Source organism: Tachysurus fulvidraco, chromosome 23, assembly GCF_022655615.1.
Source record: "Tachysurus fulvidraco isolate hzauxx_2018 chromosome 23, HZAU_PFXX_2.0, whole genome shotgun sequence".
NCBI classification, from domain to species: Eukaryota; Metazoa; Chordata; class Actinopteri; order Siluriformes; family Bagridae; genus Tachysurus; species Tachysurus fulvidraco.
The window spans coordinates 12,990,673-13,007,977 of NC_062540.1; the positions used below are offsets into that span (position 1 = coordinate 12,990,673).

Below are 17,305 nucleotides of genomic sequence, written 5' to 3' on the forward strand. Positions count from 1 at the left end.
ACTTCTTTCTAAGTTTTTCTAACCACTGTAAAAAGTCCAGTCCTGATTTAAATTCAGTCTATATCTACAGAATAGCCAAATGTTATGGAATTATCAGTTTAAAGTAATATTCTGTTTATTGTAGTGTGATTGGAGAAATATGTGATTAGTGGTGAGCTGTTTTAGCCTCAGTAGAAGACACAGTTAATCCACAGTTATAATATTTCTCTTACAATGAGTGGGGGTTTTAGCATGTGGTTTTTGGATGGAAAATGAAAACAGTCCTTTCTAAAACATCTTAAACCCAAAACCCATTCACTATTATGCATACCTCCCTGTGGATTTTGGCAAACTAACAATGACCCAGATGACTGTAAACTCTTCCCTGAGGTAGACTGTTTCCAGAACCTTATTTCTGATAACAACAACAACAACAACAACAACAATAATAATAACAATAATAATAATAATAAACATTATTTTATTATTTACACTTTCACTTCAGGCTAACTAGATAAAGAGAAGGGGATGTGGTAACTTACTAGTTAAGGTGTTGGCCCTCTGAATGTAAGGCTATGAGCTTAAATCCCTGGTCCACCAAGCATCCACCGCTGGGCCCCTGAGTAAGGCCCTTATAGTATGTAAGCTGCTCTGGATAAGGACATCTGCCAAATGTTTTTCAGATTGTAGTGGTTGTGTAAGATGCATGTACACTAAGTGAAAATAATTACCATTATGTCATGTACAATAGATTCTGGTTACATACATTTATATTCTCTGGTCCTTTTATTGACTTATTGTTTTTTTGTTGATCCTTCACAGTAATGAAGAACAGACATTTCTGTAAGCACTAATAAAATCCAGCTATGACGTTAACATTTAGGCAACATGACTTGTTGTGCAGATGTTGTAATACCAAAAGCATGTCTAACTAGTCATTCCCTCCTTCTCTGTCCTCTTTTCTCTTCATACAAGGCTCTGCATTTTCCCATACCTACCCCCCATAGCTATCTGAGCCAACCTTTGACTCTCAAAAATGATCGTGGCCTGTGATTGGCCAGGATTTGCTCCTTCTGGTGTGCTATTGGCTGTTGTGGGTTTTGGAGTTTTTGTATTCTGAAGAGAGGCTGTGTCTATTGATGTGCTGCAGGGGGAGGGAGGGAAAGAGGGAGGCAACAGAAAGGAAAGGAAGAGGGAGGGATAGAGGAAAAGAACAGAAGGGAAGAGCCTCTTTTTCTCTTGTATATGTGAGCGTGACAGCTCTCGTGGAAGGGTCTACTGAAGTCGGGCCTTGTGGGAAAGCAAACAATGGTGGACATCTCGCCTTGCCATCACTGACTGCTAGAAGAGAGGTGTTGGGTATTCGAGCTCAGGATGATTGAGAGCTGCACTGCACCAAAGTCGGAGCAGATATGACAATGGTGCTTTTTTAGCAGCCTGGATCTCAGACAGGGAATTTTGGAGTTGGAAAACCAAGAGAGGAAAACATTGTGGTTTGTGAGTCTGGCTTTGGAATAAAAGGTAAGAATCCATGTGTGTGTTTATGTATCATATATCACTCTTTTCATCCATTACCACAACGCAACAAAGCTTGGACACACAGAGCCAAAACTGATGAGCATGAGAAAGGCGGATCCAATGTCACAATCTGATCAATACATTAATAGATGACCTCGGGATTTCAGCACTCTTTTTTTTTCCTATTTCAGGATTCATCCAGCACTTGTTTTTAGGTGAAAGCCGTTCACTAGAAATGAACTGAAATTCAAATGTGCGTTTATCTTAGTCATGCAAGCTTATGTCAGAGAAACAGCTACACTAAACTGTTAATGAGCAACTCAAACCTTTCGTGGTTTGACGTTTTATCTTTAAAACAGCTCAGAGCAAAGTTTCCTTTTTTAACTCACATACTAGCAAAACAGTTCTGCTTATATGTTTTGACCCCCCAGCATTTGTCATTAAAACACCCAAGAGATTCATTCATTAGAATCATTTGATCTAGATTTCACTTATCCTTGCCATGGGCATAAAAGCATGTAATACTGTACACTAAAAGGTAGCTTTCTGTAGATAGAAGTTTCTTACAGTTGTTTATGTTAGGCTTGTAATTGCACAATTAAATATACTTTTATTACAACAAAGCTCATGACAGTAATCGTATCTGTCTCGTGTTAAATGTAAAAAAAATACCCCTTTTTTTGGACAATATTCATTACCATATTTTGTACAGAAAACAAAGGTAAACTAGTATATAAGATGCAGTATTTCAACTCTATAAACTTAAAAAGTTGCACAAAGATATTTCAAGATCTAGAATAAAACTCACTTCTGTTTTGACATGGTTCTCCAACAAAACTGATTCAAGATTCGAAAACAAAACAATATATATATATATATATATATATATATATATATATATATATATATATATATATATATATAAAATAAATATGAAGCCAACATAAACAAAAATCCCATGGCACAATAAATCCCTGGGGATGTATAAACAACAGCAGTTGAAGACTTCTGGAGCAAAGTCATTTGATTTGACGAGCCAGAAAACTGTATGTTTTGCTCATAAACAGAAATGTTCACTCTGTTTGTAGAGTCAACAAGGCCTATGAAATGAACCATGGTGGCTCTCTGCTGTTCTATCAAAGCCCTAGGTACTTTGAACAAATTTGGAGGCAAGATTAATGCAGCAGATTTTTAGAACATTTCAGTAAAATCTGAAAATGCAGATGTTCAGAACGAATTTGTGGGAATCATTTTAATCATGTTAGTGAAAGCACAGTTATGTAAAGCATATGAACAGAGCTGTGAGTGGAAACCATATCTTTGGAAGACGTTATAAGATGCAAGGAGCAAAAACAGTTGCAGTTTGTCAAATGTTAGAATGAGATAGGAAAATGATGAGAGAGAAAGGAGTAAATGTGTGTGGAGGTGCAGATGTTTCACTCATTGTGTCCGTGGTCAAGGCAATGCCTGCGTTATTTATATCCCACTCGGACTGTGTCTCTATGACGATGACTGTTTGAAACACTCCGACTCTTGTTACGGCCTTTGCCTCTCACAGCTGACACGTGACCAGCTCTTTGCAGAATTTCTTCTTTTTTTAGCAGTAAATTGCAAGTGCTGAACTGGATGGTACACTGTCTCAGTTGTTCCTAAAGAATCTCCGAATAAATGGTGCTTGCTATTTGTAGGATGCCACATCATGCAAGTCGGAGCTGTATAAGAGAGTTAGCAAGAGTTAGCAAGTGATAATTGAGAGCACCTTCTTTCTGTATTTATATATTAAATATTATAGTACATAGTGTTACAATAAATTAACAATCTAGAATCATAGTTGTATCGTTGATTATTTGACTATCACAGCACATCCAAAAACCGTTTATTCCCCTTACACTACTGTGATTGGCCACTGATTATTTTTATAATCTTTATAATTTTTTTATTTTTTATTTTTATAACCTTTTTTTCAAGTAAAAACACCCACAGCTTGTCATGTTGCAGAGAAAACTGAAATTCATGTGTTCTTTGGCAGAAAAGATATTTAAAAGAGTCTACACTCCCCATAGACATAGCATTTTTTTTGTGACGTAAAAACATATAAATCATAATAAATCATATAAAAACACAATTATATTTTTAACAGATGTTAAATGCGAAATGTGATATAGCAACTGACAAACAAATGTAAGCTTTTCAGTGAAGAAAAAGAAAAATGATCTTACAGCATCACTATTTTTGTAAACGAGCATATGACTTGCTCAGAATGAACCAACCATATTTAAACTCAATATTCATTATCATACAGCCATCATCAGTGAAGTGATTCTGATTCTGATGAATAAACCTGTTTCTATAGGATTTTTTCTAGACATTTCGGTTTCATCCAACTGCCAAGGTTTGCAAAGCACTTGCAAAGAATATATGGATTCTCATTGTTGTATCGATTAGGATAGTGAATTTCTGGAATAACATATAAATGTACGATGGAATAGTGTTCAGGCCTTTAACAACAAGTGGAGAAAATGACAGTGACATTACCTAGAACAGGAAGTTCCTCCAAAATTGATAAAAAGACAGGAGGAAATCTCATTAGACAGACTACCAAGAGATAAGCAGGTATATCAAAGCAGTTTCAGGACTATCTGGCCTGTACAGATCTCTCTCTGCATGTGATAACAATCTGTCATATATTTTGACATGTCTGGATTATGTGGAAGGGCGGCTAGTTGGAAACCCTTTGAATTTTTGAAAACATTGAAAACATACAAATAATCACTCCAAAACCTATAGCCAATCGAGTCTGAAATTTATTGGGCACAATTCTAAAAGATACACAGTGGTGGCAGCATCATGTGATGGAGCTGCTTCTCTTTAGCCGATAGAGGAAAGATGGAATCGTGGATAGCGACAAATACCAATGCACTGGCCACAAAAACTGCAGGCTTCTGTTAGATAACTAAGCATATAGAAAAAAATTCCATCACAGTAGTAACTCAAAGCACAAACCCAAATCAGCAAAGGAATGGGCAGAAGAAGAAGATCGGATATAAATCTAATTGAACATCTGCCTTGAAGAGGGCTGTGTACAGGACAATCTCTCACAGTTTGATAGATCTAGGGCATTTTTGCTATGTCACATTAAAGGCAAAATAAGATCTGATATTGTCAGTCTTGGTTTAATTTATTACATCCCCTTCTCCTTATAGACGTCTTACATTTTATTTGTTAAATAATATCTTTACATTATAAGCCTTAGGACTTTGTTCAGTGTCCAATGTACAAGTCTCTGTAAATGAGATAATACTACAGAAATGATAATATATTAAAACAAGCACATCAATAGAAACATATCACTTGAATTATAGCTAAGACTACAGTCAGAACCATGCTTTGGATACCTGCTGACCAATCAGATCTGAGAGTCTAACGGCCTCGTTACTGTTCAATATCACAGTAAATTGTAAGATAACATTATATACTGTAAGTGTAGTTCTATGGCCTCCTTCTGTTCCTGCATTCTCTTGCCCCTGCTCCATGTTGTTGATTTATTTACATTAAAGTTATAAGGATGCTTGGTTCAAACTGAACCTTGGGTGTCTTCCACTAAAATGAGGAGCTCCCAGAGTATTGAGTAATCACTGTACAAGGATGATATCAATAACAGAATGACTGGAAATGAAACTAGGCGGTACCTCCATAAGCTGTTATGTTAAGGCTATGCTCATTCCTTAAGGCTGAGTTAGTCTGTTTTTGAGTCATGCCTTCACCTTGCCGAGCCATTGAGGGAGGAATAAGTCAGTTAAAAACAAGCCTGGATCCGCATGCAGCCCTGAGGAATTTAGCAGATTCATACAGCCCAACCGCTGTCAGAAACTCTCAAGTTGCCTCCTCCAGCTATCTTCTTCTTTTTCTCTCTCCTAAATATGTAACCATCATAAAGTATTGATTTCCCTATTTCTAAAGATGGTCTGCTCAGCTAGGTTTTATACTGCTTTCAAGATTTAGCTCCATTCAAGAACATGAGAATCTAAACAACAGGGATGTTGTAATCACCTTGAACGTACCTTTAATCACACAGTGTGTCATTCTTTCCATAATACAAGGCTCCTGTATTTGTACAGGAAAGCAGATGTGACTACAGACTGAGCCCATGGCATCCCCGGAGTCCCTTGCCCCACAACCTACAGGTGAATACTTTTTCCTTCATTTAAACCTATTAACAAGATCCTGAGTACACCATGTGCAGTCAAAGTTAGATGATATTAACAAGAGTTGCTTGCAATAGTTCCTACAGGATTAATAAAGAACATAAAAGCTTTTCTGAGATATGATTGGTCTGTAATGCCACGTGGATTAGAAGGCTTTTCTGAATTTGGCTCAGGCAGTGCAGTGTGACCGTTTTAATCTCTGTTAAAGCACAATGTTGTTCTAAAGCCAGCTGACCATATGCTACACCCAGAGGGTCCTGGACGTTCACCATATGCCTCCTGCTCTTTACAAACCTCTACCCCTGTAGTCATGGAGATCGCTAACATGAACCCTTCGCTCAAATTTCTAGTGTTACCAGAAATCCACTTTGTCAAAGTTCCTAATAGTTTAGCCTGTTTCTGTTGGAGACAGCCTGATGAGGACAAGAAAGAAGGTACCGCTGTTTTAGATCTTTTAAAACAGAGCATGATGATAATGTTTATTCTGAAAGTTTTTTGAGCTGAGCTTATTGTTTTAATGTTGTGCACAACTGGATTTATTAAATTAATATATTACACTCATTCATGTTTCTTATTCCACCCAATTCTATATATGACTCATGATTTGCCTGGATTTTCTTGCATGAAACTACATTCCTAACACAAATAAGCGTTATAGTTGTTTTAAAATTACTTGTTTGTGTGTTTCCATGTCCATCAGATGGTAGACGAGTATGCTATTTTGAGCCAGTAGGTTATAATTATCCTTTGCTTGTGGTCTAGTCCCTTGGCATTTGCTATAAACGAAACTTCAGGTTACTGGGATATACAACTTCACCAGGTCTTTGACAGTAGTTATTATTATTAGTTATTATTACTTATTATTAGTAATTAAGGTCAATAAGTATGGCATAATTGGATGAGCCTGTTTTGTTATTATATATATATAATAATTTGTTAGTTGGTTAGCAATGGCTGTAGATGATTTGACTGTTCAGATGTAGATGAGGTCTGAATGATACACCACTGGCTGAAGGATATTATTTTCATATTATAATCTATATGGCCAGAGGTATGTGGACACTTGACCATGACACTTATCTTTGCTTGTCAAACATCCCATTCCAGATTTAATTCTCTCTTTTTCCATTATAATAACCTCTACACATCTGAGAAGGCTTTTCATTATAGTTTAGAGCAAGGCTTTGTGCTGGGCACTGATGCTAGGCAAGGAGGTCTGGACACAGCCTGTCTTCCAGTTCATCCCAAGGTGTATGGCTCTGTTCAGGCCATTCTAGCTCAGTTGTACTCAGTGAAGGAAACTTGTAATGGTATTGCATACAAAGACATATAGTGTATACTGGTGGCACAGTGTCACAACAGGTCGTGTTGACTCCAGTGTGCGGGTTTTGATCCTGATCTCAGCTACTGTTTGTGCGGATCTTTGTGTGAACGTTTAATTATGTGTAATGCTCTGCAACAGTCTGGTATCCTATGAAGAATGGGACAGGTTTCAGTCAGCACTTACTGACTGCTCTCCAATTATTTCTTTCACCTGAAAAAAATGTAATCTAATATTAGTCAGGTTTACCTTAAAAAAATCTATCTGACATCTAATGGGTTAAAATTTTTACATTTTCTAAATAGAAAATTAAATAGAATACACCTAAACATCTTTCAAGACTGCAGTGCCAATCCTTAATTATTAAATAGTTATAGACTCAAGCTTATAACTTGGTTTCAGAGTCTATGCCAACTGGTGTGGCACAGACCCCCCAACAAGAGGAGGAGGAGGATGATGAAGACGAGGAGCAGGGAGAGGAGTTTCAGTTTGAGGATAGTGAAGACGAAAACAATGCTGGTTCAAACCCTGGGGAAATTAAGGATGTTGTAGCTTCACCTGCTGTTACTGGACTTCAGGAAGTTGCTTCAGGTCACAGCACAAACTTGAATGCACTTTACAGTCAAGCAGTGAAGAGTTTTCCAGTCACTTTTCATGAGGAATTAAATGTGACCTCTGCTGGTCAGGGGGATGAAACTGTTCCTCAACATCCAGACATAACAAACTCTGGTAAGCTTTTCTTGTATTTAGAATGAGTGTAATGTATCAGACTGCAAGAATAACATGTATGTATAACAACCTGCTTTCTTTCTTTCTTTCTTTCTTTCTTTCTTTCTTTCTTTCTTTCTTTCTTTCTTTCTTTCTTTCTTTCTTTCTTTCTTTCTTTCTTTCTTTCAACAGATATAGTAGTCAGGCAATCGCCTGATGGGTAAGTGTCCAATATTCTAGAAATTTAGTTTTTTTTTCAGCAGTATTCTGAGACACATCTTTGACACATCTAAAAAACATAATATACAAATCTCATGATGATGTGACCAATAGACATAACCTCATACACAAGAAATTCATGAAGGTTTATTATTTACAGTTTTTTAGTGCCACATCTACATTATGCCTTGTAGTTAGATGTAGCTTAGTGATATACACACTATAAGAAATTTGTCTCTTTCCCAAGAAGAGTATAAAATACAATACATAATAGTGTAACATTCTTCAGTTATCTGGCTAATATCTGGTCTTGTTAATGTTTTAGAAATTCTGCACTTTTTGAGCCAAGAATCACAGAGGAGGCGAAATACATGTGGAAGAAAAACACAAATACAAATGAAGGTATTGCTCAAAATACATGCTGTGGCCACTTTGGATGGTCCATTTTCCTTTAACCTCTACACTCATTATCCATTTCATTAAAGTCACCTGATACATTGTGTTGCTTGTATGAGTGTATCAAGCAGCCCTTGAAAGCCCTTAAAAGCCATAAAAAATTATGTTATATTGTTCATATTGCTTTATTATTGAGGAATCGTTTGGTATAGAAGCATAAATTCCATCTTGTCACAGAGATCTGTGGCTTAATTGAAAAAAAGAAAAACCCAGAGTTTCATATCCACTTATTGCTACATACCTGAGCAATTTTTTTTATGACAATTCGTTTATTCACTTGATTTTCAAGGTAGAAGTTGAACTGTAAATAGCAGGAGGTCCACATCATTCGACCAAGATCAAGGGTGCATTCTGTTATTCAGTCTCCCTCAATTATATTTCAGGTCATTTTGAAAAAAGATTTTCATGCCTCATTAAAATCATGCTGAAAACATCAAACATACGTGTTTAAAGTGGGGATAATGGATAAAATATGCAAAAACAGGCTAAGTACTAGGCATAAACACCTTAATGTCATTGCTAGGTCGAGAATGGAACAAAACTATCCAACAAAAAACAAGGGGGTAGAGTCCAAATAATACTAATTGTGAACAGACAAATTGAGCAATCGGTTCGTAGAGTATGTGAACAAGTTGGGCTAGGCAAATGGGGTAGGAGTCTGTTACAGTTGCCAGTAAATATAACGTTGCTGTGCTTCATAGACTTGTTTCAGTGCCAAAACACACATCAGTGTCACTGCTAAATAATATTTGTTCAAGAGTGCTTTCGTACTTGGATGTTAAGATAAATTGTTACTCAGCCATAATCTGCCAAGGACACCAATATGGTATCTAATCTAATAAAAAAAAAAAACCCACATCTAACCTTACTTCAGCCAATGTCCATTTATGTGTCTGTGATCGTCAGGTTTACTTTCAAGACCTGAATGCTACTATACACCTGTCATGAAGAAGGATGTTCGCATGTTTGCTCAGACAGGTCTGTGACTCTCAGGAGGACATGCCGTCCTCTAATAATTTGACACGTTCAAATCCAAACTGCAGCTAATCAAAACCATCTGATTTTAGTCAGTATTCATTATAAAGACACTGTGTGCTTTTGAAAATATTTGACATACTTTGAGAATTTGCCAGAAACCTGACAATATGCAGATGTGATTCTAGACTCTTGACATATGAAACTTATTTATTTATTTATTTATTTATTTGAATGATGCAAGGAGAAGACTGACACTAAGGAATCACTGCACCGATGTCCATCGATGATTTAATTAATTAGGCATGCAACTCATAAATAATGGCACCTCACTTGAGATTTTAATTTCATGAAATCAGAAGCACATATTAAATCCACAGTTTGAGCTCAAACCCTATAAAGCAGTATTCTGAGTGAAGTGTGTGTGTGTGTTCAGCTCATGCACCAACTTGCTCACAGGAATGGTACAGTGTGATGTCAGAACTCACATTTCGACTGCACAAAGGTACATCGCCTGTCTCCACTTAGAACGACTTTGTTTTTAGTCTGTTTTAGTGTTGCCTCAGACTGTAGGAGGCATCCTTTTTTACTCGCTTTAACTGCTCCAGACTGTAAACAGATGTAGCTCCTGTGTGCTGGTGCTAGAATTCCAGAAATTCTCAGCTAAATTGTGACCCCTGTGTTGTTTAAATAAAATTGTGTAAGTGGTTATTGTTCTTTACATGCATGACCTTCTGCTTAAGGAGGTGTAGGGTACTTATTAATTGGTCATTGTGCACTTCCAGTATGCAATTCAAGCCATGGCCCTTTCCCTATCTTTTGCATTTATTAAAAAAACAAAAAACAAACAAACTTTGAAACCTTTTCATCGTAACTTTGAACAATGTTTTAACCTCATGGTATCTTAAGTATGTAACCTAGTGAACCAGCATTAATGTATCTAATGATAGAGATTTAAGCACTTCTGTACTTCGCTCTGGATAAGGGCGTCTGCCAAATGTTGTAAATGTAAATGTAAGTAGATGCACATATAAACAGTCCTATGTTCATACTTTGTGGTCAGATCAAGCAAATGACTCCATCTGCTATTAAAAACACAGTATTGTCGAATGGTATTAAAGCAATACCTGTATTGCAGCACCTTTGAGCTGTAGTTAAAATATAATGTGTAGTGACTTCAGTGTTATTGTTGATGTCTAGCTTTTCTTTGTTGATCCAATTTGCTGGTGACATTGAAAAAGCCTTTGCCAGTGTTTCTCTACTCTCCAGGTTAAATCTGTTACATTTGCCAACGCTTCTGCCTGTATCATGATCGATACCACAGTCAGTTTAATGAATACCTTGTTCATTTTAATGGCTGCTGCTTTTAACTACAGAATCAATGAATGTTCCGACATTTTGACTTCAAACTTTTTCAACCAGGAATGTGAAACTGGAGCACAGGCTTGTCCTTCAAGAACATTCAATGATCAGATCAGAATGAACCCTGGAATGAGAAGCACTTCATGGACTTATCCTGAGACTGTTTTCCCTCTGTAGGAAAGCCTGCTTCTGAAGCAGATGGAGGCTTACCCTCTTCTTCCTCAGAGGCATATCCAAGTCCTCCCCCTGACACAGAGGTGATATACGATGATGTCCCATGTGAGAATATCCCATCTCCTGATGCAGGTAGGTGAAAGACACTGGGCTAAATATACACTATTGTGCACATTTTCCACATGACCTGTGGATGTAGAAAGTCTGTTGAGTGATTGTACGGTGCTGGTCCACACATCCACTTTCACCTGGTCCACATAAACCTGTGGAATCATGCCAGTAACCCCAGAGCATTCAGTTGGGACATTTTTGGCCAGAAATAAAAAAAGATGTGGATGGTTTCATTCAACTAAGATTCAAAATACAATGAAAAAACTTAAATGTGGCTATTTTTTGGCCCACAGTTGTTGTGATGGATTGTTATGTTCACAGACTCAATAATATTGGTGACAAAACTGTATGCTTTATCTTTATTTTTAACTGTATGCTTTATATGCTTATTTTAGTTTAAGAGTTATTAATCATGTCAACTAATTGATCTAGCTTCTTCTCTGCTTTAAATTGTAGCTGAAGTCTGTCATTCTAAAATACCTGTCTTATAATTTTACAAATTTCCAAACTGTTAACAAAGATATTGGTGAAACCGTTTAAACGGATATTGAATATATAATACATTTTCAAGCACTTCGAGCTGGCATAAAGTCAGGGGAGTAAGGGATTTTTTTTATTATCAAATTTAGAAAGGTAGAGTTCAAATATATTTAAATGGATGTGATAATATTTCAATATTTTCAGCATGTATTTACTCAATTTAACTCACATTTTGACAGATTTATTGTTCACCTCTAACTTTTTTCAACCTTGCAAGTTCTCCCACACCACCCCAGTGCCACACTTCCTCAATTGGCTCACAGTAGCTGCACATATCAGATTCAAAGCACTGATGCTTGCATATGTCTTTTCTGAAATACTTAAACAAGCACTTGTGTTTTCCTTGTTTGTATAAAAAGCCCTTTTGTCTGTGGGCCATATCACCTCCCAACAGAGTTTAAGACTCATAGTATCCTTAGTCTGTGACCTAGTGAACCAGTATTGATGTATTCATTAAGCTTTCAAGGCACTTTTGTATGTTGCTTTTGATAAGGGCGTCTGCCAAATGCCATAATTGTAAATGTAAATGTGTATTATCTGTGTAGTGAATACAGCCTCAGGTGTGGCTGCTGTGAGAATATTTTCAAGTGCATTCCTGAAAGGCAGTCTACTTTTTAAAGAACAAATATACTGACAACCAAGTATGCTGTCTATGTTGAAATGCCATGAATCCCAGTTAATATCACATCTTACATAAACATTACTAAACACTGCTACAACATTTATGGGTATAGAAACATGTACAATACACAAACACTAAAAGAAATGTTCTTTCTGGGATGTTACAGCCTACCCGGGATGTTACAGAACCTGTTGAATACATCATTAAACATTCTGAGTAGATTATTTGTTAGCCATTAAATTGTATATGCTGTGACCGTCTCAACTGCACAGTTTGTCTGACCTCTGTGTTTCGTGTTTTGTGTGCAGACGACGATATGATCTACGAGGACGTGCAGAGGCCTGAGGAATCAGCAGAGGGGATGAATAATGGCTGGAGCTCCAGTGAGTTTGAGAGTTATGACGAGCAGTCGGACACCGAGACCAAGCCACGGACAACCAGCAAGGTGTGATCAAGCACTCATTCAGCTCCTGGGAGCTGATTTCACTAATATCTTATCTCTGAGGTCAAAGAACGATGCACTCCCAGGGATTTTAGCAAAGTTAAAAAATTATTTTTTTTTGACTGATATACATTTTCCAATCCTGATCATGTCTGCACATTGTCAAAAGGCAATAGATCCATGTACTCATTTAGATACATACTATAATCCACTCAGGTCTTATGCTACTAAAAACATGGCAAAAATCACAAACCACTAACTTACAGTATAACCGCCAGAGCATTTGAGTGGAAAGGAAGGTCGATTCACTGCATCAGTGATTTTTTTTTTCCACTCAGCACTCTTTTTCAGTTCTCTTTCCTTCCTAGGCTTCCCCATGTTCCTCTCCTACTGTTGTACATTTTATTCTGTCATTTGTTGCCGATGCTGTATGTTTGCATTGCTGTGTTTTATGCATGATTTCCGCTGAAATCAGGTACAGAAACCTAACCTAACCTGACTAACCTAATCAGTGAACCATTTTAGGTCTCTGCAATGGATGTGACATTTATGCATGCTTGTGTAGTTTTTTTCTCCAGCTTGTATGTGTTATTTATGTTAATCATAAGTGTATCTAAATCATAGCCACTCTCAGGCCCTTTCTTTTGATTGTTCTTGAATGTGTCACCGTCTGGCTCTCTGGCTTTCTGCCTGTTTCCTCATTCTCTCCCCTCTTTGTGTGTTTCTGTTTGTCTCTGTCCACACATTGATCTAAACACTATCCCTACTGATCACCGGCATGTGGATATGGCGATGACCTTAGATTTCTCCTGATGTACGCCGAATAAAGGAACGTTGTGTCCGGACCAAACGTGAACTGGCCATGCGATTAGGGGCTCGTGACGTCAGCCAGATCAAACAGGCCTATGACATCAAGGTATATTTTCCCAGTATCACTGCAACTGCTGTATCATTCATCATTCATCATAATCAAATATATAGTTTATGATGCAGGTTATAACATGTACTTGTACTTAAGTCAAGTCAAGTCAAGTCAAGTCAAGAAGCTTTTATTGTCATTTCAACCATATATAGCTGTTGCAGTACATAGTGAAATGAGACAACGTTTCTGGTGCTACATAAAACAAAGATAGGGCTAAGGACATGTAAGTAGTCTTAGCCACATAAGTAGTCTTAGCCACATAAAGTGCAACTGTGCAACCTGGTGCAAACAGTGCAGGACAAGACAGACAAAACAGTGGAGGACAATACAAACAAGACATACAAGACTGTGCAGGACAAGACAGACAAGACAGTGCAAACAAAAGGTTACAAGACAATACACAGAATACAAAAAGACAGTACACAAAAGACATTAAACAAAAAACAGCACCGACCGACCGTTGTCAATACTGTATGTAAACACTGTAAGTTCAGACAATAATGCGTGCAGTAATACTCGAATGAACACAGTTTCTTAGCAGCAGGTCCCTGAGATAGTGTATAAGCAAAAAACAGCAACAACTGAAATATTGTACCATATGAGCAAAATGACAGAAATGACAGAAATGTTAGACAGTGTGTGCAAAAAGCAAAAAAGTAAAAAAGTGTGCAAAACAGCATGTAAACAGTAAGCATGTAACAGTCTAATGAATGTAAGCATGTAAACAGTTTGATGAATGTAAGCAGCACTTATGTACTCATATAAATCACTCAGCCATATTCAGCCATCCTTCCTCTTGTTCCTTCTTGCACAATGCAAAAAAAAAAAAGATGTTTTGCTTCCCAGTGAAAATGAAACTGTCTAAATGCCCATAAGCTCACAGCAAATGAACCATGAGGGATCATGAGAGAGCGACTTTGCCCTGTTGCTGTACACACTGGGCTCTGTACAGGATCAGCCCTTTTTCTTCCTCTGAGCTGTAGATGTGCATTTCAGTACTTCTTTTATCTCTCACAGGTTCAACAGCTCATGAAGGCTGCCCGGAATGGCACTAAAGATGGACTGGAAAAGACTAAAATAGCCATGATGCGCAAAGTGTCCTTCCTGAATAAGAAAGAAAATACAGGTTTGAGAGTTTTCTGTTTCCCCTTTTTATTAAAAAATTGAAGTTCATTTCTTGTGAGTTGTCTGTCATAGATCTTTAAATGCCAGTGGGCTTCTGTGAAAAATGTGAGATTTTCAAAGTGGAAGTAATACAGGACTAACAAGGCATTATGTGAATATGAAACAATGCAGATGACACAGAAGATGACTCTGGTTACTTGGATGTGACAGTTTCTGAAGGGAAACATCCACCACCTCAACTTTCTCCTATGCCAGAGGGTCTCACTAGTCAACAGGTTGGTGTGTATATACTGTATATGTGTGTGTGCAAGTGTGTGTGTGTGTGTGTGTGTGTGTGTGTGTGTGTGTGTGTGTGTGTGTGAGAGAGAGAGAGAGAGAGAGAGAGAGAGAGAGAGAGAGAGAGAGAGAGAGAGAGAGAGAGAGAGCAACGCAGTCAAACCACAATGAACTTAAACACCGAGTTACATTTTTTCCAGACTGTAAGACGTCACATCCTTGGCTCCATTATCCAGAGTGAGATAAGCTACTTAGATTCCCTCCGAAGGATTCTGCAAGTAGGTCACTGATTAGCAATGTAATCATGTAACTATTGAAAATACTATTTCTTAATATTTCATCCTTGCAAAACATATCCTCACACATACAGTAAATGAGTATTAAATTCATTGCTCTTGAATTCATGTTGTATATTCTGATTCAATGCCAGGATTACCAAAAGCCTTTACTGGAGGCTGAGCCACATATCCTGAGCAACAGAAAGATCCAGCCCATATTCTACCGAGTGAAAGAGATCCTGCAGTGCCATGCCATGTTTCAGATCGCTCTATTCTCCCGTGTGGCAGAATGGGACCAAGTAGAGACCATTGGGGATCTGTTTGTTGCCTCTGTAAGTTTCAGGATTTTTCCACCAAAATACTTGGTCACATAAAAGGGTTCAAATTCTGTTTCATGTACTTAAAATTAATTATACTTAAGCATCTAGATAAGCTTCAGCGCTTTCAACTTGAACCATTTTGTTTCTTTTTCTGTCTTGAAATGATGTCATGTATTAAGTAATAGGAAACATCTGAGCAGAAGTATTGTCATGTGTGCTGTTTTTAGCAAGATTTACCAAAACTATATTAAGAGTACACACTTTCTGGAAATAATTCAATTCAATTCAATGACCTAAGATGCATAGCACAATCATTTTCATTGCCATAAACAAACAAAAACAACAAAAACAACTCACAAAAGACACAAACAAAGGCAATTTCAGGAAGTGTTATCTAACTGAAAGTGTGGTATGGATTTTCTGTTAGATCAAGATTGTTTAGCTGGTTTTAAAAATATTCTTTATCTCTGGTATGTTTCTATTGGCTAGTTTTGTTCTGACTTTGTGTTTCCACCATGTGTGCTTTTTTCATAGGGAAAAAAACCCCTGAAATCTTGTATTCAGCATTTCTATTTAAACAGTACTCATTTCCTGTGCAGTTCTAAAGCTGTGAGCAGCAGCTGTGCTTATTTTTAACATGTGATGCAAAAGATTCAAGCCTTTGTAATAAATCAGGTTTGCAACAGCAACTTCAGCTAAAATATATGATTGCTCAAAGCTCTTTTTAGACTAGAGACGAGCACTTTAGAATGTTACTTTTGTAATGTGAAAACGTGAAAATACTTTGTGAAATTGTGTTTGTGTGTGTTTGTTTGTGAATGAATGAATATCTGTGTGTGTGAGTAAACAATGTATATGTATGTGTATGTAGGTTTTCATAAACTCCTGTATCCCTTTCAGTTTTCAAAATCAATGGTTCTGGATGTCTACAGTGATTATGTCAATAACTTCACAAATGCAATGGCTCTCATCAAGAAAGCCTGCATGTCCAAGCCTGCATTTCTGGAATTTCTTAAAGTAAGTTATTTACTTATTTATTTAAAAGCTAGGTACAAATAGCTTCTTGCATCTGCTCTTTGACATGTACTACTTTCTGTGATTGTGAGCTGCATTTTAATCTAAATACAACAAGTGGCGCTGTTGTGTCTGACCTGCTCACATGTTACTTTGAATCGTAGAAAAGGCAGGCTGTCAGCACAGACAGGATCACCCTTTATGGCCTAATGGTGAAGCCAATCCAACGTTTCCCTCAGTTTATACTTCTCTTACAGGTCAGCACTTCTTCAAACACACACACACACACACACACACACACACACACACACACACACACACACACACACACACACACACACACACACACACACATGATCTTCTGGTGTTTGGGAAATCTGTTGTTCTCATTTTACATCTAAATGGAATTGCCGCAGAGAAAGTGAAACAGAGAAGGAGATCCCACTATATTGTAATGCGCAGTCTACATAGTGGATGGCAGCGTGTTATAACGTTATCCATCTGACTGCTAATTCATAATCACCTTTCGTACATCAGTATACAATAGAACCTTTATTTATATCTAATGAGCTCTAATCTAACCACAGCTGTATGTGGTACAGCATCACCAGACAGTCCAGCACAAGTCTTTAGCATTTCAAGATTATTCATTATGATGAAATGAGCAAAGTGCAGGACTTCCTCTTTGGCATATGAAGTTTAGAGTTTTCACTGTTCACAAATTCGATTTCACAAATT

The 17,305-nt window shown here is 37.3% G+C and overlaps 1 protein-coding gene across 6 annotated transcripts in view; it reads left to right on the forward strand.

The window, feature by feature from the left end:
* Positions 1 to 1,160: 1,160 nt before the first annotated feature.
* The window catches only part of arhgef10lb (Rho guanine nucleotide exchange factor (GEF) 10-like b), a 39,213-nt gene continuing 23,068 nt past the window's right edge, over positions 1,161 to 17,305 (forward strand). Inside the window, exons 1-16 of one of the 6 annotated variants that reach the window (XM_047807235.1) lie at positions 1,161 to 1,500; positions 5,616 to 5,681; positions 7,426 to 7,752; positions 7,924 to 7,951; positions 8,276 to 8,352; positions 9,313 to 9,384; positions 9,818 to 9,886; positions 10,921 to 11,049; positions 12,499 to 12,635; positions 13,435 to 13,548; positions 14,572 to 14,680; positions 14,851 to 14,954; positions 15,156 to 15,233; positions 15,386 to 15,565; positions 16,454 to 16,570; positions 16,732 to 16,824. In XM_047807235.1, the coding sequence (XP_047663191.1) occupies positions 5,645 to 5,681; positions 7,426 to 7,752; positions 7,924 to 7,951; positions 8,276 to 8,352; positions 9,313 to 9,384; positions 9,818 to 9,886; positions 10,921 to 11,049; positions 12,499 to 12,635; positions 13,435 to 13,548; positions 14,572 to 14,680; positions 14,851 to 14,954; positions 15,156 to 15,233; positions 15,386 to 15,565; positions 16,454 to 16,570; positions 16,732 to 16,824 (1,671 nt within the window). In that variant the 5' untranslated portion in view covers positions 1,161 to 1,500; positions 5,616 to 5,644. Of the gene's footprint in view, positions 1,501 to 5,615; positions 5,682 to 5,983; positions 6,137 to 7,425; positions 7,753 to 7,923; positions 7,952 to 8,275; positions 8,353 to 9,312; positions 9,385 to 9,817; positions 9,887 to 10,920; positions 11,050 to 12,498; positions 12,636 to 13,434; positions 13,549 to 14,571; positions 14,681 to 14,850; positions 14,955 to 15,155; positions 15,234 to 15,385; positions 15,566 to 16,453; positions 16,571 to 16,731; positions 16,825 to 17,305 lie in introns of those variants that run through there. The other 5 variants (XM_047807232.1, XM_047807236.1, XM_047807233.1 and 2 more) reach the window with 5 other exon arrangements.